Genomic DNA, 26,081 nt, shown 5'->3' with positions numbered 1-26,081 from the left:
TCCTAAAAGTATTTTTAATTAACTTCCATTTGATATTTTGATCTTTGAAATCCGCCCAGTGGTTCAAAAGTTTGAAATTTTGAAAAAAAAATCATTTTTGAAAACATCGATTTTTTGGACCACGCTAACATGTAAATGGTCACCCGAAAACAAAATTTAAAAAAAATACGGGTCTAATATTTTGCGATAAGGAACAAAACTACCATTTTTTACGAAATTCTGGGAACCACTTTATCGTTTTGCTATGGAATAGCTGCATACAGAATTTGTAATGTTTCACTGCATGACGAAATTCTGTAATGTGGTTGGTCAGAGATGAACCAGTCAATGACTGAAAGTCTCTATAATAAAGGAAATTAATCAATGTAATATGGTCGTTAGAAGATTTTTTAAATTATATTGTATTGCTTACATCCAACTTTTCCCCTGAATTTTCTACCAACTTCCCCTGGAAGATTCGGCCGATTTGTTCCGGAAGTTTCTATCAACACCCCCCACAGGTCCTTCGGGCATCCCCCGGGAATGTCTTGCTAGTTTCTTCATGCTTACTTCGAGAAAATTCATACAACTTCTTCTAGAAGATTCTGACTACCGCTGGAAACTCACCTGGCTTCCATCGGGAGATTTTAACGATTGTTTATTTCCAGAAGCTTATGTTATACAGGAAGCTCATTCCAACTTCCACCGGAAGTCTCTTTCGAGTATTCCCAAAAATTTCATTCGACGTCATTTGAAAGTTTGCGGATGCTTCTTCCGAGGCCTTTCTGGCTACCCCTGTCAATGTCTTCTAACTCTCTCAGAAGTTTCTTTTGACTTGCTTTGGTACCCGACTTCTACTGGAACTTTCTTCAGAATTCCTCTGCAAGGCTTTCTAGCATCCCGTGGAAGCGTCTGCTGAATTTTCCTTGAGGTTTCGGCAGACTTCCTTTCGGGAGTTTTGTGCATGGTATTTTTTGTGATAAGTAATTTTGAGTAAAAATTACAAAAAAGTGTTGAAAACTCAAATATCTCAATAAGTAGGGGAAATGGCTCTAATGTTGACCTATGGGTCTAAGATTGGGCCCATCGCTAAAAATCTGCTATTTATCAATTTTATCTAGATGAACGCGTCATTGGGATGGTACTAATGGATATTTTTGGTCGCTATTGAAAATTTAGTCGATTGCTGAATTTATGTATGGGCCCAAATTAGGGGAGTTTAGGCCGACATTACATCCCTTTCCCCTATGTCTTCATTTTTAAAATCTCATAAGCTTTTGAAGCATTTAAAACCATCTTCGGAGTCTCAAACAACAGTAGACACCACACCAGAATCTTCACTGAGGCCAGAGTAGAAAATGCGGTGAGATCTTTTCAGCCCTTTAAATCTGCAGGTGTGGACGGAATATTCCCGGTGCTACTTCAAAAGGGTGAAGCAGTGCTGATTCCGGCTCTAACTAAGATTTTTAAGGCAAGTATAAAGTTAAATTATATTCCATCAAAATAGAGATTAGTAAGAGCTATACTCATACAAAAAATGGGAGGTGCGACAAAACGCATCCAAAATCATTCAGGCCCATCAGTCTCTCATAAATGTTGTTAAAGACTATGAAAAAGGTGTTGAATGATTTCATCAATTCAACTTACATGTTCACGCATCCATTATCTAATTTTCAGTTTGCGTATCAATCCAATTACTGCTCTCCATACCTTAGTAACAAAAATTGAAAAATCAGTTAAATCAGTTAAGGGGGGAGTACACTTTGATTTTTCAAAAAAAATGCATTTTTTTTGGTTTAAAATGTTTCTTGGGATGTATACTTTAATTTAGAAAAGACTCCAAGTCCGCCAGAATATTCCTTACCGCTTTACGAAGCGATTTCCTAAAACATGTACCGGCGCGCTGAGAGAGCATTGAAATCTTTTAACGCGTTTATCTCGAAACGGGGTTTTTCATACTGGCGTGGGAAATAACTCTAACCAGTTATCATCAAATTTGGATATCGCCTAGGTTTTTAGGTATTTCTAACCTAAATTTCATTACTAATCAGAATTTTTGTTCGATTTATGTTCCAGGATCACATGGAAAGGAAAGGAGTATTTTCCCACGCCGTTTTCCGACTTCCGCGCGAGGACGCCCGCGCGACCTGGTGCACCGGCCACGGGGAGACGCCAAACGAGTTAAAAAAAATACAAATTGTAGTTCGAAGGATGACTAATAAATGGGTTATAACATATTTGCCCTCCCTGAGTGTTTTATTGTTTAAAAAAATTAACGAAAATGCCTTACTTTTTGGACGTTCAAAGTGTACTACCCCCTTAAAGAAATTGCACTCTGCTCTTTCTTGGACATAAAAGGAGCTTTTGATAACACATCCTATTCCTCTAACTTCGATAGGCGCATCGTCAACTTGGTTCAGACTATGCTGGCAAAAAGGGAAATCACTTCTGGGCTGGGTAGCTCATCTACAACAGTGGTGGTCTTTAGTTGTAGATGATCTTCTAAGAAGCCTGGAAGCAAAAGGTTTCGAAGCTGTGGGATTTGCGGATGACATAGTCATTATAGTAAGAGGAAAGTTTGACGTTATCATTTCTGAAAGAATGCAAGAGGCCCTAAAGTTTACCCAATTTTGGTGCATAAAAGTCGTAATCATCCCCTTTACTAGAAAGAGGAAGGTTAACCTAAAAGAATTCAATCTTGAAGGAGAGCAGATCCATCTTAGTGAACAGGTCAAATACCTAGGAGTTATTTTGAACGCCAAGTTGAATTGGAATGCTCAGCTTGATTCTGTAATTAACAAAGCAACCAGTGCCCTGTGGGCATGCTACAAAACTATTGAAAGAAAGTGGGGTTTGAAACCAAAAATGACAATGTAGATTTATACATTAATAATCCGTCCGAAAGTAGCGTATGCTTCGTTAGTGTGGTGGCGAAAATCAAAAATGACTCACAAGGCTAAATTTAGTGGTATTCAAATATCTTTCATCAAAATCTTGCTGTTTTAACGCAAGATATTTAAAAATATCGCTTTTCCCACTAAATCCCGCGGCACGACCCCGATTAATATCGGAATATGTCCGGAAAGGTGCGGGTTCCGGGTGGACTACCTGCTGTTATGCAATTTCCAACCTTTTATGGACATTTAGATGTTGTTTCAAGATTTTTTTTTATTTTGTCGACAGCCCAGGTCGAGTATGTAAAAGTTAAGCATAAGGAATACATTACATATAGAGTGGTTTTTACCGGTTCAGGATTAAATCGATAAAATGAACCGTTTCACGAGCACCGGTTTATAGATGATAAGCTGAAATTTCTGGGAATGTACATGTAGTTAAATAAGCATAAGAAATACGTAACATATAGAATGGATTTTACCGGTTCAAAAACGAATCGGTAATATGAACCGATTCAATCAAACATGTTTGAGTGTCCCATAAATATAAAATGGGTTACTTCAACGGTTCCCTGATATGTGCTTGAGGGATAAACATAATGAAAAAAACACTTTTTCGGTTTAGATTTGAATCGGTTAATGGAACCGGTACTCAAAAATCGGATTATGAGTGCTCAACTGTATTTTCTAGGAAATTACACAAAGCAAAATTAGCATAATCAATGCATAACATATTGAATATAACGGTTCAAACCGAATCGGCAAAATGAACTGGTTCACATAAACATATCTTTTAGTTGCACAAACAATTTCCCATAAATCAAAAGTAGTTTACTTTAACGGTTCCAGGGCTGGAAGTGCTGATGCGATATAATAGTAGGAACTTTAATGACTTTTAAATAATATATACACGACATTTATTTGGAGACTCAGAAATTAAAATACGGTTAGATATTTAAATAAACTCATTTTTTTGTCATGCAAAGTAAAATTACTTTTCAGACATTCCTTATCCTCCTCCTTCTTCTTCTTCTTTGCATTTCAAGCTTATTGCGTATCTCTTATCTCATATTAGCTTATTGCGTGCTCTTAAACTTGGTGTTCTAGATGCACTTCCTTCTTCTTCCTCTTATTCGCATTTCAAGCTAATTGCTTAGCGCATATTAGCTTATTGCGTGCTCGCAACTTAGTGTTCTAAATGCACTTCCACAGTTGTTAATTGAGAGCTTTCGATGCCTGTACCATTTTTACATGAGTATAATCTTGAGCCAAGTACGTTCATACTCTATACCCATGGAAGTCGAGAAATTTTCCAACCCGAGAAATTCCTAGACCAGACCGGGAATCGAACCAAGCCACCCCCGCATGGTCATATATTCCTCTAGTCATATCGAATCTCTCAACGGAATATCATACTAAGAGCTTTTGAAGTGATTCGAATAATTTCCTTTTCATTACGTTATAGCAATTTGCAATCTTCCGTATTTTCTCGGACTTTTGTAAATTTTACTGTTTGTGCTATATGTATTTAAACTAATGTATAAACCAATGAGCCACTAGGTTAAATAGATCATTACTACAACTAAAAACTTACATTCGTATATTCGTAGATATCTAGGTACGTTGACCTTGATAATTCGCTACGAACTTTGTACAAATTTTATTCGGAATGTTCTCACAAACATTTTTAGAATCCTTTCCGTTCTTTATAAATTGCCTCTGAAATAAGCTTAACTCTTCGATTTTTCAATTATTCTTCCTGGAATATCTTGAAGGTTCCTTCCATCAATCTATTTCAAATTTAGTTGAATTCTCCTTAGAATGCCCAAGTAACCAACAAGCCCGCTAATTCGCCTTTTTGCAATATAAGGCTGATACACGGCTAACATAGGGCATGCTAAGCTTTATATTACAGCATATTAGCCTTATATTGCAAAAAGGCGAATTAGCGGGCCTGTTGGTTACTTGAGTTCCCCTGCAATTGACCTTGGAAATGTCATAAATTTCTGCTCAGAATAATCGTGCACTTTTCTGTTGAAGTCGTATTCTCCTCAGAATTCTTAAAACAACAATCCATCTCAGAATACATATTCTAAAAATTGCATAAAGCTTGTACCCACAAAATTTGATTCCATTTGAATTGTTCCTGAAATTTATTTCGTATTCTATAGCATTCTCTCCTCCAATTCCTTCAGAATTATCCGCAGCGTTTGGAGACATGTGGAAATTACGGGATTTCCTTAGAATTCTCATCAGAGCTCTATTTAAAAAAAAAAATCTCAAAACTTATTAGAATTTGGACCAAGAATCCTCATCCAATGGTCATATAATACTTCTCAGAAAACCCGTTAAAATGCATTTGGAGCCCGTCGCTCAATTATAATGGGATTCCTTCAAAACTGGTTTTGGAGCTGAATTTTGTGCTTTTAATAATTTAAAATCAAAACTGTCAGTCTCGCGGTCGATGTTTTTACCTCCGCTTAGCCCTAGGTGTGGCGAAGATGTATTAGTTTTCGAACCAATCAATCGAACCAGTCATTTATTGCTTGGAGATCATATACCAGTGCATCCCAGACTACTATGATGAATGAGTAGTCTGGAGTGACGACTTCACCAGACCTAGCCTAAGCCTTAAACCAGTTTTAACAATATGGGTAAAGCTGGTTTAAGATTTAAGCGATAACGGCGCCGGTGGTGTAGTGGTAAGCGTGATTACCTCTCACCCCAGCAGGCCTGGGTGCAATCCCAGTCGGCGCCCCCGGGATGTTCTGAGGCATAACATCTCTGATCACGCCTTCCTTCGGATGGGAAGTAAAGCCGTTGGTCCCCGGTTCATGAGTTGATGGGTCGATAGGTAGGGTTCAGGTGTGGGAGCTGCCGTCGGTAGCATTGGTGCTCAGCACGGAAAACAAGATCGACGGAAAAAAACAAACCAAAGGAAAAAAAAAAAAAGATTTAAGCGAAGGTGAAGAAATCGGCCCTCAAGGCACCTAAATTTACATGAGACTTTCGTAGTGTGTAGTTTGGTATTCTTCTCTGAAATATCTTGGTGTGACTGGCCTTAAAATAGTGACCTAGTCTCTTAAAAGTGACCTGCTACCAGCCCTGTGATTTATGGGCGTTGGAGGGTCTTATAAAATTACAGACTTTTCATTTTTTTACTTATTAGAAGTTCTTTTGAAATCAATCAGTATTCGGCCAAATGACCCGAATAAAACATTTCAAGCATTCTAACAACTAAAAAAAATTATTCATTGATAGGATCCTTAAGCTGTGAGGCGATTTGCATTCTAGGAAATTAATATTGCTAGCTTCAATTTTCTGTGCCATACAAAGTCTGTTCCATTTAGGATTAGATTTTTATTTAGCTTTAAGGGATTATTCGTCAGCTTTTCGGATGAATTTTCGAACTTTTCGTGCAATACCTCTCATAATGTCTTGCACACTAGTACTTTCAACCTCATCTACCATCCTTGTCCACCACTTCTCCAAATCAGATGGTGTTTTGATTGTTTTGCCACATTTCTTCAATTTGCGCTTGATAATTGCCCAAAATTTTTCAATGGGACGAAAATCTGGATTGATACTTTTCTCAATAAAATCGACATTATTCTGCTTATACCATTCAATGACATCGCGACTGTAATGGCAGCTGGCTAAGTCTGGCCTCCTTGTAAAGTTGTCCATTCATAGTCGCTCCAGTGATGAAAAAACCTTTGTTTTCTTCCCGCAACTGCAGATGCCTTGCCAAATCATCAACTTGCGAGCGAATTTATCCGGAGCATCCCCTTTACGTTTAGCAAAGTAAAAATTTTGGCCAGGGATTTGTCCAAAGTCCATTTTTGCTCGTTCCTCGTACAGCTTCCTTGCACGGTTTTTGGCAACCAGATTTTGTTTCAGCGTCCTGTCGGGCTGTTTGCTGGCAAGGTACGACCGGAAACCTTCTCGCATACAGATTCGCCGAACTGTACTGTGTGCCGCACTGAACCTTTTCGCCAAATCACGACCGGAGATCCCAGGATTCTTTTGGACTGCCCAACTAGAGGATAAAAATCGATATCCGACGCCATTTTGTTATCGAAGATGGTGGCTTCCGTTTTACGAATAAGTGGAAATACAGTCCAAAACACATCAATATTGGAATTTTTGTAGTCGGTATGAAGTCTACAGATCGAAAATCGATATCCGACGCCATTTGGAAATCCAATATGGCGGCTTCCTATTTCAGAAAAAAGTGAAATGCTGATGCCGTCCCATCAATATGGGTATTTTTGGAATCGAGGTGACGTCTGGAGATTGGAAATCAATATCCGACGCCATTTCGAAATTTATGATGGCGGCTTCCGGTTCAAGAAAAAGTTGTAAATTCTATCAAATAATCATACAAACGTTTTTTTTTTAGAATCAGGGTAACGTCTAGAAGCCGGAAATCAATTTCCGACGTCATTTTGAAATCCAATATAGTGGCTTCCTATTTCGGAAAAAATGGGAAATGCTGATGCCGTCCCACCAATACGGGTATTTTTGGAATCGGGGTGACGTCTGGAAATTGGAAATCAATATCCGACGCCATTTTGTAATCCAAGACGGCGGCTTCAGATTTCAGAAGTGTCAAATACCCTAAAATATGGCTATTTTAAGAATGGGGATGAGACATAGATGACGAAAATTGATGTCACAACGTCTTTAAATCCAAGATGGCGGCTTTGGTTCCGACAAACTGTGAAATTTTGCCAAATACCGATTAATGTGGGCTATTTAGGAATCGGGGTGACATCTAGAAGCTAGAAATCGATGGTGACTTCAGATTTCAGAAGAAGTGTCAAATAGCCTACAAATGGCATCGAATGTCGATTTTCAGCATCTACACGTCGTCGCCGTTCCGAAAATACCCAGATCTTAGGGTATTTGACATTATTTGTGAAACCCGATGGTCGCCATATTGGGCGGTACTACCAACTACAATACTTTTAAATTGACCGTTAAATGCTTGTTCGATGAACAACTTGCGAGATGTTATGTCTGTTTGCCTGTGCGGATACTATATGTTGATGCCTGCGTCATCAGGTCGTGACAAGTCGAATGAGCCCCGAATTGAAGTGAAAGTGGAAAAAACGAAGGAAGCAGTTTTCGAGTCATTCATTGCGTCAATTGAAACAAGTATTTGCTTCAAATGAAATGAACTGAAGCACTTGTTCATCGTGACTCTATAACAAAAAACACGATGACTTACACGAACATGATATTGTTCGAAATGAAGCGATTCTGCGGGGGGGTTCATTTTCTTTTCTTTATTTCGTAAATTCAGAACCCTGATAAGTGTTTTTATTTAATATTAATAATAATGCCAATACTGGGTTACGAATTGCGGCAAGAATTTAATCAAACTTTATAAGAGTCATGTGAGCTTTGTGGGCAGGTGCACTTCCAACACAATGTATACGTTATGTGTGGAGCAGAGGAGGAGGAGCTAAGAGTTCATTTGACAGCATTTATATACGGTTTCGTGAGCTGTTTCAGCAAAACAATTTGAATCTTCGAAAGATTTTCAAGATGTTTTCTTGCTCACTTGAAAAATTAAACCGACAGACTTCGCAATACCCAGGTATTTACAGTCGATTTTGAAAATTTGACAGCCTTTGCAATCATTCCTCCTGACCACGTAGGATTTTGCACGTGAGTGTGCAGAATTTTTTCACGTCTGTCACGTTCCATATTCGATAACTTTTGAACAAGTATATGAATCCTGATGAAATTTTCACTTCTAAATAAACAATCCTTCCGGATCAAAACGCTGATTGCTACGACAACTACACACTTAGAAATACCTAATTTTACAAGTGACGGAATCCATCTTTGACATAAAGAATGAGATGTAAACAAACATGTCATGTAAAATTAAGTGCTCCGAGACTGAAAAGTTTGTTACTCGACGAAAAGTAAGTTCGATTAAGATGAATTTCGCGTCTATTATAACTCATTTTTATGTGAGAATTGACGCTCGTATATGTCAGTCTCAGAGAACCTAAATTTACATGAATTTTTCTAAGTGTGTAGAGGCGCTACAGTAATTAAAAAGAAGCGGCCAAATACTAACAGGAACAGACTTTAGTGCATTTACTCATCTCCACATTTCTGTCAATTGGATATGCCATCAACTCGTCCCTCAATCGTTTGTTCGCGTTCCGAATTAATTGAAAGACAATCACTGCTTAGTTTTCCACCCAGCGTAATAGACTTCAAATCAGGTTCGGACTATCCTCCCTAAGTTTCTGACTTATTCTCTGAGATAGCACTGATTATTGTGAAACGTGAGCTCTTTCCTCTCATCTCATGCTAGTGTTGTTATCTTCCAACGTATACCAATCTTTCTATCTCCGTCGTTTTATCAACGACACTATCACCCTATTAAATAAGTATTGCAAATCCACCGCAATCGTGTAAGTGTAAAGAAATCATCTATTAAATCATCCGGCTCCTGATCTGTGTTAACAACAGCGCAACCTACCATAAAAGCGTTGTGTATGATATGTTACCCAATCGAGCAACTGCACGCGGCAAAAACAATCAAACTTAACCGCGAGATAGATGAAAAAACCGAACAGAGCAGTACAAATTGGACCGGCTGAAAACGAAAAAACTAACATCTCACCACATCTCGCCAAGAGGCGTGTAAACGAGTGCACTTTACTACTGTGCCGTGCCCCTCCCCCCCTAGGGGGCGCTGAGTCGTACATTTCCCAATCGACTTGGTGGTTGTGCGTTTTGCTAGCAGACACATCTGAACACTTCGATTATCGGCCTAATTAGAGCAATTTCGTGAAGTTTTAAGACAGAATCCATTTCACTGGAATGAAAAAAGAATCTCATTTATGCCGAACGCTTCATTGGTTGCGTGCAACCTGAGTCGTACCCAGTGGTGATTGCAACGCATTGTAGGAATGTCAGTACCTAGATCTATTACATAAAGGTTGCCCGGCACTCGTCGGTGGAGCAAGCGAAGGTGTGACCAATGCGACACCTCTTACTGTTCGCCGTTGTCGACGTAACTGCAACGGCCAGCATACCAGTCATGTATGGAGGCTATTCTATTCATCGATTCTGATTCGCGACTGACTGAAGATTCGAAATAGCAAGTCGAATCAATCGTACTCCCTCCCGTTGAATGCAATCTAAGCGACACTCACAACAACACTCATCACGTTAGAAAGACAAAAACTTGAAACAACCAACACGTTACGGACAGAAGAGTATGGGGATGAGAAACGGCGCGCTTACCTTAAACCGCAGTACGTCCTCCATCCGGGCGGTTTTGCCGTCGCTGACGCAGGACTGGAAAAAGCTGGGCGCCACCGAGACCCCGAGCGCCTCGCTGGTCATTCCGGTGCCGGCCCGTTCCGAATTGCTGGCTATCACCCGAAAGGTGCCAAACAGCAGCACCAGCAGACGCTGCGTGTGGCCTGGCAGTGACATAAGTAATCTGTGGAAAACGGAAGGGAATATGTTTGAGTTTGGGATAAACACATTTTGCGCTATTCATAATCAATAAATAAACAACGAATCGGAAATCTATGCTCTCATCATGGAGGGGTTCGCGTGTTGTGCGATAGGTGTTTTGATGGGCATTTCCAAGTGGGGAAGAGAGACAGAGAGCGAGCGAGGGAGAGACTTTGAGCTAAAATTGGACGGCGTAGATAAATTCACTCCACGGGTAAGGAAGACCATTGAATCGTAAACAATACAGATGCGATAAAAGCTCAGCGCCCGTACACTCAAAAAATTCCACATGTCGTCATCGCTTTATTCGATGTTGGCTACTCAAAAACATAATTTTTACTACCTACATACATTAACGCCCGTATACCTTGTTCAATCATCTGTACCTGCTTTATAATAGGTAATAAGTTTTACAATCTCTTATTTTCATACCTAGTAATTGTATCAATACTACATATACCTGAACAAGATGCTTATGGTACCTAGGCAGCCATTTTGATCATATAAATAGCCTGATTCGTTACCAAAAGCAACATACAGAGTTCCAACTTCTCTTGAAATGGGTCTTATGTCTGAATACATCTTGACTTTTTGTTTTCGTTAGCATTGGTTTAAGCTTCTAAGTTGTTCTGAATTTTCTATTAAATTTTTATATATCCAGAGGTGTTTTTATTTAGGGGTTCACTGTTGATCATTGTTGTCATTTGATTGTTGTAATTGTCCTTATCTGCTTTCACGTAATATACTGCTTTAGCTTTCAAGTCTTTTACAATGCGAATTTCCTTTTCGTTGTTGTGACTTTGTTCCTGTCCGTCCTTGATTATGTTCGAAGTCCTGTGATGATGTTGGAAATATCTTTGTCATTGCGCCTTGTATTTGTGGTTTTGTTAAACGTTTCTTGTGTCAATTATTCTTCCGTGACTGCTGTTGAACCAAGATGAATGGCGTCGTGGTGGTCATCCGTTTGGTTGAGACTCGTTGTCTGTTCTGTGCACGATTTCATCTGGGTCTGATTATATCTCGACTTTTTGTTTTCGTTACAATTTTTTAAACTTCTATTTGTTCTGAATTTTCTATTAAATTTGTATCTATGCATAATCTTTTAAATTTCTCTTTTAAAAATTCTCTTAACGGAATCCCTTTATGAAGAGCATTGAGTGTGTTGGTTTATTTGCTTTTAATTCCGTTTTAATTACTTATTTTTTGACGGATACGCGTATTTCGTCTACTACTTGCAGACTTCATCAGTTCCAAGTAAGAGATGAACTAGCCTCAGGCTAAAAATCTCTAAAATAAAGATTAAAAAAAAAAAAAAAAAAAATCAGTTCCAAGTACTCAACATCACTGGTCACATCACAAGGTATACAGAGTAGTTTCCGTTTCATATTCGATTGATCTGCTGTACAGAAAATGTTGGAATTTAATTGAATACTCCTGGGCAAACTCTGCGTCTGCTATCAGTGATATTTTTGGCATTTTGTCTAAGCAATGCGATGGTTTTCTTCAGTCCAACGAATTTGTTGGACTACGGCGGCTTTGAACTTCTAAATCTTATCTCCGGGATAATTTGGGGAATTAATTATATATTTAAAATAATGTATTTTCATGGTAAAAGGTAACAGGTTGTATCCAAGATTACGAAAGGTAATTATGATGTCACAGAAAAAGTATAGTAAATATTAAATTGATTCCGTAACTCGTTATCAGTGTAAAATTTCGATAGGTTGAAATTCGGAAGCAATTTGAGAGTTCTGTTTTTGAGGTGCTCTGTCGATGTCCATGATTACAAGCCAATCCTGGACGATATGTCTTGGATACAAGCTAGTTCACTCTTTTATCAGTCATTTGTGGTCCTCAATAGGACCGATGGGTTGGAAGCTTGGAAGCTAGTTCAGAACTGTGAAAATTTTTGGTCGATGTTCTTGGAGATGATAGCGGTGCGGAAATGAAATATATATTAGGGAAAACACGTCAATCACATAATCTGAGCCTACCGCACAGTGGGACGAATTCAAAAAAAGTGGGACATGGCTATTTGCGACGAAACTATTGAGTATAACTTTTTGTTGTCTTCTAGAATGTTTCTTTATTTTTTAAATACTTTATTTTAGTAGTGAAAATTTTTGGTTAAGGAGGGTATACACTCAGATAAAAAAATAACTTTTTTATGTCTTGTTAAATTTGATGAACACATATGAAAACATTGAAGATGAAGTCTTTTTAAGAAACTTTGTCCAAGGTGTAAACTTTCTATCTCTCAATTGGACGAAGTTATAGGGTGAAAATGGACTACAAACGGTAGTACCCCCTTAAAAAACGTTTTTTCGCCATAACTTTTTTCTTTGAATTTTTTCGATTTTTAAATATTCTACAAAGTTGTAGGTGCTTAGAAAATGCATATTTTTGCAGAAGACAGTAAATCGTTATCTCTTTGTTGAAAGGATTTACGCCTGTTTTTACAATTTGTTTTCACTATCTTTAAGGGGGTCTACCTTGCAGGTTGGCAGGTATTAGCAGCTAATGACAACGTCATTTCATTCAGCAACTTATACCCTACTGTTTCATATACAATTCATAGGGGGATCCAAGGGGATGCTTAATAAATTTTCAAAAAATGTACCTCAATGTTTTGTTACGTTTTGCTTTTCTTTTTTTTTTATATCTTTATTAAGGAGACTTTCAGCCGTTGGCTGCTACGTTTTGCTGTTTTCATGAAGATTTTTCCAAGTATGTACATACATGAAGATAAAAAACGTGTTGTTTACCGTTAATTATGACAAAAGAAATCATTATGATGAACATTTGCACTAGCTATCAATATTAAATGGCAATACAGTAGGTGGTAACACATTTATTTGAACTTATTTGCGTTTAAATCCCGTAATTGATGTTGACACTAACGAATCCTGGAATTTTCCTGATTCACGGCGCAGACATTATAAGAGAATGCCGAAATAAGGACATCGAAAACTTTCGAGAACATCAGGCAAGGAAATGTTCACGGTACAGATATGTGATTTTTATATTTTCTAATCATAGTTATGCTTTATGTTTTGTTTTTGTATTCAACAGTGTAGCCACAAATTAAGACATTTTAAGCCGACTGATGGTGTCTTCAGACCCATTGATTTCATCAATGCGAAAGATTCCAAGAAGGAAAAGCATTCCATTCAGGGGAGATGCATTGAAGTTTTTGAAATAACCGAGTATTTTAAAAAACGAGATGCCATGTTCATCCAGCGATGAAGATTGGGAGGAGAACGATCAACTGTAATACAAATTGTAACCAAACAAGTATCAAAAGAGTTTGAATAAATGTTTTGTCACCTGCTTAATTGCCATTTAATAGTGATAGCTAGTGCAAATGTTCATCATAATGATTCCTTTTGTCATAATTAACGGTAAACAACACGTTTTTTGTCTTCATGTATGTACATACTTGGAAAAATCTTCATGAAAACAGCAAAACGTAACAAAACATTGAGGTACATTTTTAAAAAAATTATTAAGCATCCCCTTGGATCCCCCTATGAATTGTATATGAAACAGTAGGGTATAAGTTGCTGAATGAAATGACGTTGTCATTAGCGGCTAATACCTGCTAACCTGCAAGGTAGACCCCCTTAAAGATAGTGTAAACAAATTGTAAAAACAGGCGTAAATCCTTTCAACAAAGAGATAACGATTTACCGTCTTCTGCAAAAATGTGCATTTTCTAAGCACCTACAACTTTGTAGAATATTCAAAAATCGAAAAAATTCAAAGAAAAAAGTTATGGTGAAAAAACGTTTTTTAAGGGGGTACTACCGTTTGTAGTCCATTTTCACTCTATAACTTCGTCCAATTGAGAGATAGAAAGTTTACACCTTGGACAAAGTTTCTTAAAAAGACTTCATCTTCAATGTTTACATAGGTGTTCATCGAATTTAACAAGACATAAAAAAGTTAATTTTTTTTATTTGAGTGTATACCCTCCTTAACCAAAAATTTTCACTACTAAAATAAAGTACTTAAAAAATAAAGAAACATTCTACAATACAACAAAAAGCTATACTCAATAGTTTCGTCGCAAATAGGCATGTCCCACTTTTTTTAATTCGTCCCACTGTGTACCGGACGGTACCTACACCTACGTTTATGCTTTTTTAAGCAATGGCATAATGCTCTTAATAGGGGGCTCGAAATTTTCACCAACAGGCATAAATATCGGTCCCGTTTGGCAAGCTCAGTGTTTGGTATCAATATTCGGCGACTGTGTTAGGGAAACCACTTTCCCCATCACGGAATCGCCTTGTTTTCCTGATGACAAAATTACGCATTTACGTACACAAAATGCACGGAATTTTTGGTTTGTTCAATAGATAATAAAAAAAGCGAAAATTGATTGGAGGAATTTCTTGCTTAAATTTTTCCAATCACGAGATATTCGCGATCAATCATAAATTCGAGATTTTGAAAATGAAAGCCGAGTGAAAAACGAATTAATCATTTTGTACGACCATTTTCCACAGAGATGGCGCTGTTCCGCTGGTAGGAAGTGATAAAAATCCCCATATAAACATTTAGAGGAGTGGAAATAATTCGCTTTCGGGTAAAAAATAAGTGAACGACAACCTAAAGAAATGAATCAGGGACTTTGTCGTTCAGTTTTTTCCCGGAAATTATTGTTAAACAAGCTACAATAAAATAAAAATGATTTTTCCCCGTACAGTTTTACCTGATTTACTACCAGCTCCCAGAGAGTCAAAAAATTCAAATTTCAGAGAGAAAATTTGCTCTCACGACCTCAATCTCTCAACATGCCATGTATTTTGTTGACACTCGATTTGTGATTTCCCTTTCACAGATTACAAAATAGAGTACCTGACAATACAAAACATGTCTGGTACCTCTATATATGCATTCGCTTTAACATTTGAAGTCCCTCATTTTTTACATATTCTGCGCAAAAGATACTTTATGCCCGGCCCCATACATAAAATTCGGCGGGAAATTCTGTGAGGGGTGAGCTATTTTGTGTGCAGAATGTGTAAAAAAGGAGGGACTTCGAATAATAATCTAAATGCATATATAGAGGCACCACCTGCGTCTACCTGTTTCAATCATCGTTACCTGTTTTAGATTAGGTAAGAAGCTTTACAATCCCTTATTTTCATACCTAGTAATTGTATCAATACAACATATACCTGAACAAGATACTTATGGTACCTAGGCATCCATTTTGATCATATAAATAGCTGCACTCGTTCCCAGAAGAGCATACAGAGTTCCCACCTCTCTTGAAATGGGTCTTATGTCTGATTACTTTTTGTTTTCGTTAACATTTAATTAACGTTTAAGCCTCTGTTCTGAATTTTCTATTAAATTTGTATCTATGCAGAGTAGTTTCATCTCCTAAATTTTTTGATCTTTGTTGTCATCTGATTGTCGTAATCGTCTTTATCTCCTTTCACGTAATAGAACTTCTTTTCAATGCGAATTTCCTTTTCGTTGCTGCGACTTTGTTCCTGTCCGTCCTTGATTACGTTCGAAGTTCTGTGATTCCAGTCTCCACGTCAATGATGAACCTCAGTTTCTTCTTACAGATGAACTTGTACCCGCTGTTTTTTTTGCAAATATTGCATCACCTGCTTTTCCTTCACGGGTTTTTGCATTAAAATTTCCTTTTTTCGACGTCTTTCTTAGCCATTCTAAGTTTGCATTTTAATAAGTCTTTCCAGGTATTGAAAAATAGCAACAGTTTTTTCTTTATGCTTATGTCATTTACCAAATGTGTTGAGTTTTTTTTTCTTCCAAGCATCCTTTAATTCCTTTATTGTTAGGAAGGCTAACAACTTTTTTTTCAGCACGCAAATGAAATATGTATTTACGAAAAACTTCACTATACGTCGGCAAGTCAACAGAATGGCCGAACGACAGCAGATATACTATAACTAGCCAAATGTCAACCATTTTTAACAAACTGTCGTACTATTCTCTATCAGTTCACTGCTTGTTGCCTTCTTCAAACGCACTACTGATTGATCATACATCCTCAGATCGCATCCTTTTTTATACTAAAGGGTGATACGGTCAAAATTTGGTCAATATCAACTTGACGTATTTCTTTCAATTTTGCATTTAAAAAACCTGAACACCCCTCATTTTGAAGGTGTGTGTGTGTAGAATGTTGCTCCTATTTTTATTTTGGAATTCACTCTTCAGTTATCAAAATGCCGTCCAAGCAAGAAGAGCAGCGTATCAAAATTTTGCTCGCGCATCGCGAAAATCCGAGCTACTCGCACGCAAAGTTGGCAAAATCGCTAAAAGTTGCCAAATCAACCGTTACAAATGTAATTAAAGTGTTTGGGGAACGTTTGTCGACAGCCAGGAAGTCTGGATCGGGGGGAAATCGAAAACCGGAAGCCGCTGAGACGACAAAGAGAGTTGCCGGTAGTTTCAAGCGAAACCCTAACCTCTCTCTCCGAGATGCCGCAAATAAGCTGGGTGTATCGTCTACAACCGTGCATCGAGCCAAAAAACGAGCCGGACTATCGACTTACAAGAAGGTAGTGACTCCAAATCGCGATGATAAACAAAATACGACGGCCAAACCGCGATCCCGGAGGCTTTACACGACGATGCTGACGAAGTTTGACTGCGTGGTAATGGACGACGAAACCTACGTCAAAGCCGACTACAAGCAGCTTCCGGGACAGGAGTTTTATACGGCAAAAGGAAGGGGAAAGGTAGCAGATGTTTTCAAGCACATAAAACTGTCAAAGTTCGCAAAGAAATATCTGGTTTGGCAAGCCATCTGTACCTGTGGCTTGAAAAGCAGCATTTTCATAGCTTCCGGGACTGTCAACCAAGAAATTTACGTGAAAGAGTGTTTGAATAAACGTCTGCTGCCTTTCCTGAAGAAACACGGTTGTTCCGTACTGTTTTGTCCGGATTTGGCATCTTGCCATTACGGTAAAAAGGCCATGGAGTGGTACGCCGCCAACAACGTGCAGGTGGTTCCCAAGGACAAGAACCCTCCCAACACGCCAGAGCTCCGCCCAATTGAGAAATACTGGGCTATTGTCAAGCGGAACCTAAAGAAGACCAAAAAAACTGCTAAGGGCGAGCAGCAGTTCAAGGCAAACTGGCTTTCTGCGGCGAAGAAGGTGGACAAGGTGGCTGTACAAAATCTGATGGCAGGGGTCAAGCGTAAGGCCCGGCAATTCGGATTTGGAAAAGCGGAAGCCTAACTGAATATTTTTCCTGAATTTTATACTAATTGAACTTGAAAAAGAAATTTAATTTGATTTTTTAAATAAACGATTTCACCGATTTACACGCGTTTTCCCTTGACCAAATTTTGACCGTATCACCCTTTAAAGCATAGGTAGAAAAAGCAAAGGTGGAAAAGTTTACGTAGAAATAAGTACTTAAGACCGTTGTTTGCTTGTAGGAGAACACTGTTAGTGTGTGTTTTTTAATTAATACCCAAAAGGAAGCCAGATAAACAATATGATTTATACGGGTACTTTTTTGGCACCTCTATAGGGTAGGAATTTAATAAAGGGTTGTCCCGTATCAGGTGGATATGTTAAAAAGTCATTGAACATTCGTCAGATTGTACTGTAAACTAAACAGCACTAACGGTTGTCCTGTACAATTTTCGGAATTATTCTACGATTTATGTCTGTCTATGCTTCTATTTTACGTGGTCGATACTGAAAAGTAATATCATCAAATGTTTTGAAGTTTGGATTCTTAAAAATTCTAAAACCCAACATGATGATATTTTCAGATACATGCGTTTGGTAAAAAGTAATGGTTTTTACATACCTATTTTGGTTTTTGGACCACCCTAATGAAGAATAATTGGACCACCCTAGTGAATTATTTCGTATTAGATCCTAAATGGTGGTTTAATTCGATATATAAGCAGGTTGGAGACAATTGTGAACAGTTTTAGAAGAGCCGACTCATCAATCTTCTATATTCCATATAGAAATCATGAAAAAATTCAAGTCCCAGAAAGTCAATTTTTGAAAAAAAAATTTTTTTCTTGATAACACCAAATCTCGACGTTTTATGCATTTTTAAGACATTTGGCATCAAAAGTTTTTTTGATTTCCGAAATTTCATGAGATTTTTGAGAGTGAAAAAAGTCAAACTTTGACGCGTTTGCGCCACCCCTAAATCATTTCCGATTGAGCTCAAATTTTGCATAGGGTCATTTTTCGAGGCAATAAACATTTTGTATATGGTTTGTTAGCGAAATTTGATGGTCAAATTTTTCCCATATATTCATTGGCAGTCTACAGTTAGTACACAAATAGTTACTGTAGTACACAATAAGTTCAATTTTTATGGAAGCAATGCTTATTAAGAACCTTTACGGCATATTAGCACCCCCTAGTGCTGTATGCCGCGCGTCATCGATTCAAGAAAAACTGTCAAATACCCTACAAAATGGGTATTTCGGAGAGGGGATGACGTGTAGAGGTTGGATATCAATTCAAGTCGCCATTTTGGGATCAAAGCTGGCGGGCATAGGTTCAATAAAAACTGTTAAATTACAAAATATGGGTATTTATTTTGGATATGGAACGACGTGTAGATATCATACATTACAAAAGGACATTATCACTTGAACAACTTTGCTGAAGACAGTAACCTTCTATATGGCCAGTATTTTGAGATACAGCTTATATAGCAAGCTGATGTGCACACTATCGCTGCGTAGTGAGAGAGTTCTGAACTAAAATGGTCACCATCCGAAAGGACTTGGTCACTTGAACAACTTTGCTCAAGACAGTAATTTTCTATATGGCCAGGATCACAGAATATTCTATGTTAGACCTAAGATCCATATATTATAGCGCCCGTTATAAGTAACAAAAAAGTGAAGTGCCTCTAGCGGCGTAGTTCCCACCTGAATTCAATGACACAGGCTTGTTGGTCTATCCCAGTACAACAACTTTGCCGAAGACAGAATAGCTCTATATATTGAAACAAATGAGATAATCCACCACAGCCCCTATTAGTGAAAATCCCATAAGCTGTGGGTATCCTTATTCGCGGATAGCCCGGCAATAAGGGATACCGGCAATAAGGATTCCTGACTGTATATAATTTACGATTCAATGGTCTTCCTTACCCGTGGTTCGACAGTCTAGTATTAGTACAATCCTAATCAGAATCAGAATCATCAAAAAATCACCAAAGTAACTTGGTCCAAGTTTCCATAGACTCCTCAAACGCCTTGCTGTTGCAGATCAAACTATCATAATTTGTTAAGGTGATGTGTAGTCACCCTTAACGCGATGTTTCTACTTCAAAATTATCCAAACAATCATTCCTTAAGACTCCTCTAACGCCCTGTTGTTGCAGATCAACCGCCCATAATTTCAGTATGAGATTTATAGTCATCCTACGACTTCAAAGTCATCAAAAAAAATTCCATAGGCATCTCAACGCTCTACTGTTGCAGTTCAAACTTTCATAATTTTGGGAGGTGATCTGCAGTCATCCTTAATGTCATCCAGCTACTTCAAAGACAAGCATAAATTCATCAAATGTATAAACACACCTTACAAGCCTTGTTGCAGTTCAACCTTCCGAAATATGCAAAGGTGATCAATAGCGGGATCGACATTCAATGAAGAAAACAAAATTCTCTGAAATTCCCTGATTTTCTAGTAATTTCAATAGAATTCCAAGTGCAGTGCCTACCCGTTTTTGGCAACACAAACCCCATCAGCTATTACTTTCCTTCAGATATATTAGTGCTTTCTGGACATTTTTTCAAGAAATAATAAACCATGAAGAGTGGTCCAGCACAATTTCAAATTGAATTAAGCGTTCGAATTCATTTTATAGAATCCAAAAAAGACTGACTCATTTTAAACGTGGTAAACGCCAGGTATGCAGTTCAAGCAGTAACCGAGAAGTTACTATGATTGATAGCGATGTGTGAAGGAAACTGCAACCATCTCGATATAAATCTACAAAAAGGCTCAAATCGCTCAAACTTTTCAGCAGGTTCATGATCCGTTTCTTAGCTCGAATTTTCTCATCCTTAGAAGTTATTTTCGGAATACTTCCGAACTCATGGCTAGGGGCATCAATTCATCCAGATCTCCTACAGTTTCATGGTGACCAGCAAATCTCGAATAAAAATTTCCCGATTTTTCCCCGCTCATCGCAGTTTAGCGATATACATTTGAATTGAGCACAAAGCTAAATGCGATTGAAAGGTTAAATGGGTAAATTCTAAGACAGCAGCACCTTTGATGGATTTGAATTTGGATCTGCGACACGTTCGAAGTCTTTTTGTATATGGAAATTCGCTCAAAACTTTACAGGCTTTTATTTGATTGTTCTGAAGCGCTTCCTTTATATTAATTTCCTTTCACAGAGTTCTTTCAGAATTCAACTAAAATAAATTTGAAATCCTCTTTGGAAGTCCCTAAGAATTCACTGGAGCTTCCATTTTTTTAATTTGCTTGAAATTCTTTGCAGTAATCCTATGCAATTCATCTCACATTCTCGACCAGCAATTCACAAGGGTCCATTTGTTTTTGTGAGCAAGACTTGTAATCCCCCTTCCTTGCCAACGCCATCGTGCAGGGAAAATTCTCCCGCTGAGAATAGTCTTCAAATTTTGTTCAGAAACATCTTGGCGTTCTCGCCTAAATTCTTCTGGAAATTGCATGGAATTCTCATTGAAATTCGTTAGCAGTTCCATTGGAATTGCGCTTGGAATTATCCTAGGGATTTCCTTAAAGATATTCACAGAATTATATTGGAATTGTACCATCAAAACTCACTTCTCTTGGTATTTTTCACAAATCCAGGAATCCTTTTCACACTTGGAGATTTTTCCTAAAGCTGCCTAGAAAATATTTTCTGAAATACCTTGGTGTTATCTCTAGAACTCATTCTAAAATCTGGTTAAAATTTATTTTGGAATTATTCTTTAATTCTCTTAATAGTTCTTCAAAGTGACTGTATCCTGACAATCTAGGCCATTCCAAGGGTCTTGAAATCTTATAGTTTTCGAAGAGAGGACGAGGTATATTTTTCCAGATTTGTCATCTAAATTCACGGGATTTTCCCGGTGACTTAAAATTTCCAGCTTTCACTGGTCACCCTGCATTTTACATATGAAACACTTGTCCCATTATAGTTGTTATTCCTTGAGCATATTTTGACGCTTAACCAAAAGCTATTTCACGGGCGTATTCCTCCGGTGGTAAATCGTAAAAACAGCGCTTTCACCTCCAAAATGGTAATTCCATCTAAATTGCAATAGCAGCAACACTACTCTACTAAAACATCACTGATAAGCTGGTTTTACGAGCTAACCAGGTATACAATGAAGACCTAGAATACTCAATAAAGCCTTTCTAGCTGTCAAGGCAATGCTTGTCTACGTATATTTGAAACAAAATTCAATCATAAAAGTGCTACTCCAAATAATTTTAAAAAAAAATCCTCCCGAGCGAGGCCCCCATTATTCTAAATCTTCATTTAGTTAGATATCTGAGCTAATCAAGCTGTTAACACAATAAGGAACAATAACTAGAAGAAAGTTAGAAGATACTGAGAGGTAAGCACAAATCATCGGTAAGAGACTTGTGTGTGAGAAAATTTGCGAAAAAATCTAATGGCGCTGAATATGAAACTACAATGTGTAGAATCGGAACCTACCTAACTAAAAAAAACAAAGATTTAAATAAAGTAAAGGAGAAAAATCTATACAACTCTCTAATAAGGAAAAACTCCCAAAGACTTGGTAGACATAATAATGAAGTAATGAAATAGGGCTGTTAGCGGAATGCTTAAATTGTTTTTTTTTTATTATTTAAAAACTGTTTAGTGTAAACCTATAAACACTTCAATAGACCTCTGATGACCTGTAAAGATGATGACTATATGTTATATAACTTATCAAGAGAGTCATAAACAAAACCACTATACAGGCAATTTATCTTAATATGAGTTAGACTGCGTTATCAATGCCAACACATTCTTTCGAGTCAGTTAATTGGTTACATAACACCTGGATTAATCTTACCCTTAGCTTTCTTCTTGGGAAGCATTTCTCCAACATCCTAAAATGTTACATAGTCGAACTAACATTTTAATCAAATTGAATCACCAACCAAGACAATGGCAATCAATCAAAAGCGAATGAGTAACCGAAAATACCGACTGCATCGCAGATCAAGGATCGCTGCGTCGATTACAACGTCCACCTCTTTAGTTATAATAAAGTAATTATTAAGAAAGGACAATCCTTTATTATGAAGGCGCACCACCGCAAGACAATAGCGGTGTTGGATCAAGATTCAACGAAGCCACACTCGCATAACACACATTGATCACATGAAATTCCCCGGCCATTCCGACAGATTTCACAATCCGTCGCGCGAACGTGCTCGGTTTGATTGAGCTGCTTTTGGGAAGAGAATTGCTATGATTCATTCGGCTGGACTGAATCTATTGGGTAGAATTCTTTCACGACGCACGTCTCCAAGATGCCCAATACCGACCGCCGCGTAAGGCAGTGGCGGCTGCGCCGGCGGCGGCTCACCTTAATCGATTGTAAATTTTGGATTCCAAGTGTACCGCCGTTGATGACTCGAACCTTTTGCGGTCTCTCAGCACGGTTGGAATTCCGCTGCTAACCGTTTATGACCAAACGGGTGAAGGGGAACAAATTGGAACTAAATTGGTCTAGATTAGAGAAAAGTGTGAGTGGCGTTGCGTCTGACGGCGAAGGAATGTCGAGATGTGGCATTGCGCTTGAGGTCAACCGGAATCGATTGCACGGACAAATGTGATAATGATACCTAGTCGTCGTTCGGTTGAGATTATACATGGACGGAAACTGCACAATGGTCCCAAAGCCGTATTGAGTGCGACAGAAATGTTTGCACTAGAACCATTCGTTTTAGGTAAATGGTGTGTTCGGGAAAGTTTTTGTTAGAATGTTGGTTTGCAGAATATCAAAGCTCCGTTCGTCCGCAAGTAACTTGAATTGAAGAGTAGCTATACCTCTTCTATGCAACATGATCGTTAATTGACTTTCGTCAAAGGCAATGGATCATTATTGTTTTATTTTTTGCCAATTGTTTTGTTTTCAATTGAATAACGCTTCGTTTAATGGATGAAAACAGTCCAATAAATTCCAAATGAATAACTTTCATCAATTTTCCGCAGTAGAATGCAGGAGAATTATTCTACTGATTTTAATATTGGCAGTTCCAAACACTCAACTCGTAGACTGAAATCTTTTCCTGTTCCTAGATATGACAGCAAAACAAACGCTTCCAAGACGGACAAACTTATTCGAACATCATGTTCCCGTCAACGGTGTGCCCGCGATATCTTTATATCATCAAAAACGTGACGAATCCATGTCCAGATTGCCTCTATTCCACTCGCCCGGTGTAGGTGTAGTCAAACCAAAAAATCACAACAAGAACAGTCACTGATAAGATTATACACCCAGCCAAACGATCGTATTGACACTAGCGAACTGAAAATCAAGGTTAACCACTTGTGCTCATCACATTAGACGCTCTTCGGCTAAACTACTAAACTACACGTCTCCCCCAAAAATGCGAGTTAATCACGTTTCCGGCGGCCGGAAAAGATTTCATAACATAACATAACTTACGGCGGCCGCGGGTGGCGTCAGTAATAGCGCCAAAACAGTGACACACGTTCACTCGGTTGTTCATATTTGCTGGACCTATTCACACATTTCAAACACGGTAATCTTGTCTATTTGAATTGGTACCTCTCGGGCCGTTGAAGGAAATAATAAAAGAAGCAGCGCACTCATTTCATGAATCATTTGTTTCCAGTAATTCGCTAATGTGATTCACTGCTCCATTTGAGGCAACTGGAACTGTAGTTTTGTGGCAAATGGAGGCACGATAGGCTCCCAACACATAATGCATACAATTACTCTCTGAAATAGAAAGTGAATCAATGGAATTAACACAGATTGAACTGTTAACCTTTAAAGATCGACGCGACCAAACAGAAGCATCCAACGACAGAGGCCGAAGATTTCTCAATCGATTTTGATTAGCACTTGTATCGAAAATGCTCGCACCGGGAGAAAGTACCAACCAACCAAGAAAGGGAAAGGTCACAATTCAATTCATTCTCCGAAAAAGGCCAGCCTATCGGATTCTGAAATCGGATGCCGGCTTCGAGTGGAGCTTGCCTGGGTGCCGAGAAGCCGCAGTAGCGTGATCATAGGCCGCAAAGGGAATCAGGTCAAGTCAATGGATGGCTCCATGCTAAAGAGCGCCATCGTGATCGACGACACCCTCTAAGAAGAGCAGTAGCTTTTCGAGTACGGGACAAGGCAAAGACAACGATGGAGACGCTCATCGGAACCGTGAACCATGAAAGTGACTAATTTTCCGGTTTCACTTTTCTTGCCAAACACCGACGACTGCGGCGGCAGTGCCGGTTGGTAGCGATGGTCACACTCTTGGACGATGACGGGGGCTTTCACTGTACGTGCCACTGTGGTGACTGGTGCGGTTGTCTTATTATTCATGCTTATAGTTTTATGCTTGTTTGCATGCATGCATGCATGTATATGGGCTCGACCTACTCTCCGTATATGGAGCTACACGAGCAGCCAAGTCCGAGGGTCAATGGAGAAGAGATACACCCATACGGAGAGCGGTCGGTATACTGTTTCAAGGGAAAGGCTGGCTATATATTGCAAGAACGATTATCGGATGGGTTCGGTGATTTTCTTTCTTCACTGCGACATTCAACCGGGTGTCATTGAACTGCAAGGTGTAGTGTCGATGTTGTGCTTTTCTATTTGTGAGCGGGCAGATATTGCCATTAACTTTTGAAGAACTGAAATTTGAAAATCATTCCCGCATAGTTGACCTTTCATATAAATCTCGCTTCATTGAGAGTCATGTGGTCAAATTTGAAATGTCATTTGAATTCTCACTAATCACTAAGCGGACATGTGAAGATATTTACCATATAAATGAAGATGTAGGCTCTTCATATTCCGATTTGAAAATATTGATTATAAACAAAGCAACCAAAACCGGTTTTTTTTTTCAAAATAATACTTGATCAATCTGAATATCCACAGGACTTCACTGAAGTCTTGTATTAGTTGGAGATCATTCGAATACTTTCTAATCAAAGTGACAGAATATTTGACGGGCCGACATTTCAATTTTCGAACAGCAATACTTGATCAACCTGAAGCCTTGAAAAACAGCCAGGGAACTTAAGGTGATACGGCACGTCATTCCACAATGGCTGTCCCTACAATCATTAAATAAACTTGTTTTGGTATGCGTACGAAAGACATCTTCCTACAAAACAGTAAATTACTAATTACATACCTTAAAAAATGGGCCTGAATTGTATGAATAAGATCTGGATACATATTTTGATACTTTTCCACCAAAATATTGCCAATTCCTTCACGCATTGGTAATATTTGCATTAAAATGTACGATCAGTCGATTTTGTTCTGCCCAGGGCATCAAATTTCAATAACTGTTTTCACTAGTTTTCACTTCTCAGAACCACACTTAAAACAATTACGACACGTGCTTCTACAAGCACTTTCAAGTTAATTAACTTTTAAAGACGATATTTGCTTAAATAATATCATTTGCATCGTTAAAAACGCGAGCCGCGAATAATTTTACAAGCTGAAACTGT

General features: G+C 38.3%; 1 protein-coding gene across 7 annotated transcripts in view; it reads right to left on the bottom strand.

Annotated features, from left to right (window-relative positions):
* The window catches only part of RhoGAP71E (Rho GTPase activating protein at 71E), a 156,097-nt gene that overhangs the window by 63,650 nt on the left and 66,366 nt on the right, over positions 1-26,081 (bottom strand). For all 7 annotated transcript variants that reach the window (XM_065225231.1, XM_065225248.1, XM_065225240.1 and 4 more), the window contains exon 4: positions 10,152-10,353. In XM_065225231.1, the coding sequence (XP_065081303.1) occupies positions 10,152-10,353 (202 nt within the window). The remainder of the gene's footprint in view (positions 1-10,151; positions 10,354-26,081) is intronic.

The sequence above is a fragment of the Ochlerotatus camptorhynchus genome, unplaced genomic scaffold (assembly GCF_037179485.1).
Source record: "Ochlerotatus camptorhynchus isolate MF236.1 unplaced genomic scaffold, CSIRO-AGI_Acam_v1.1 ptg000021l, whole genome shotgun sequence".
Lineage (NCBI taxonomy): Eukaryota > Metazoa > Arthropoda > Insecta > Diptera > Culicidae > Ochlerotatus > Ochlerotatus camptorhynchus.
The sequence above is the reverse complement of the archived record's forward strand: the minus strand, read 5'-3'. Positions and strand labels throughout refer to the sequence as shown.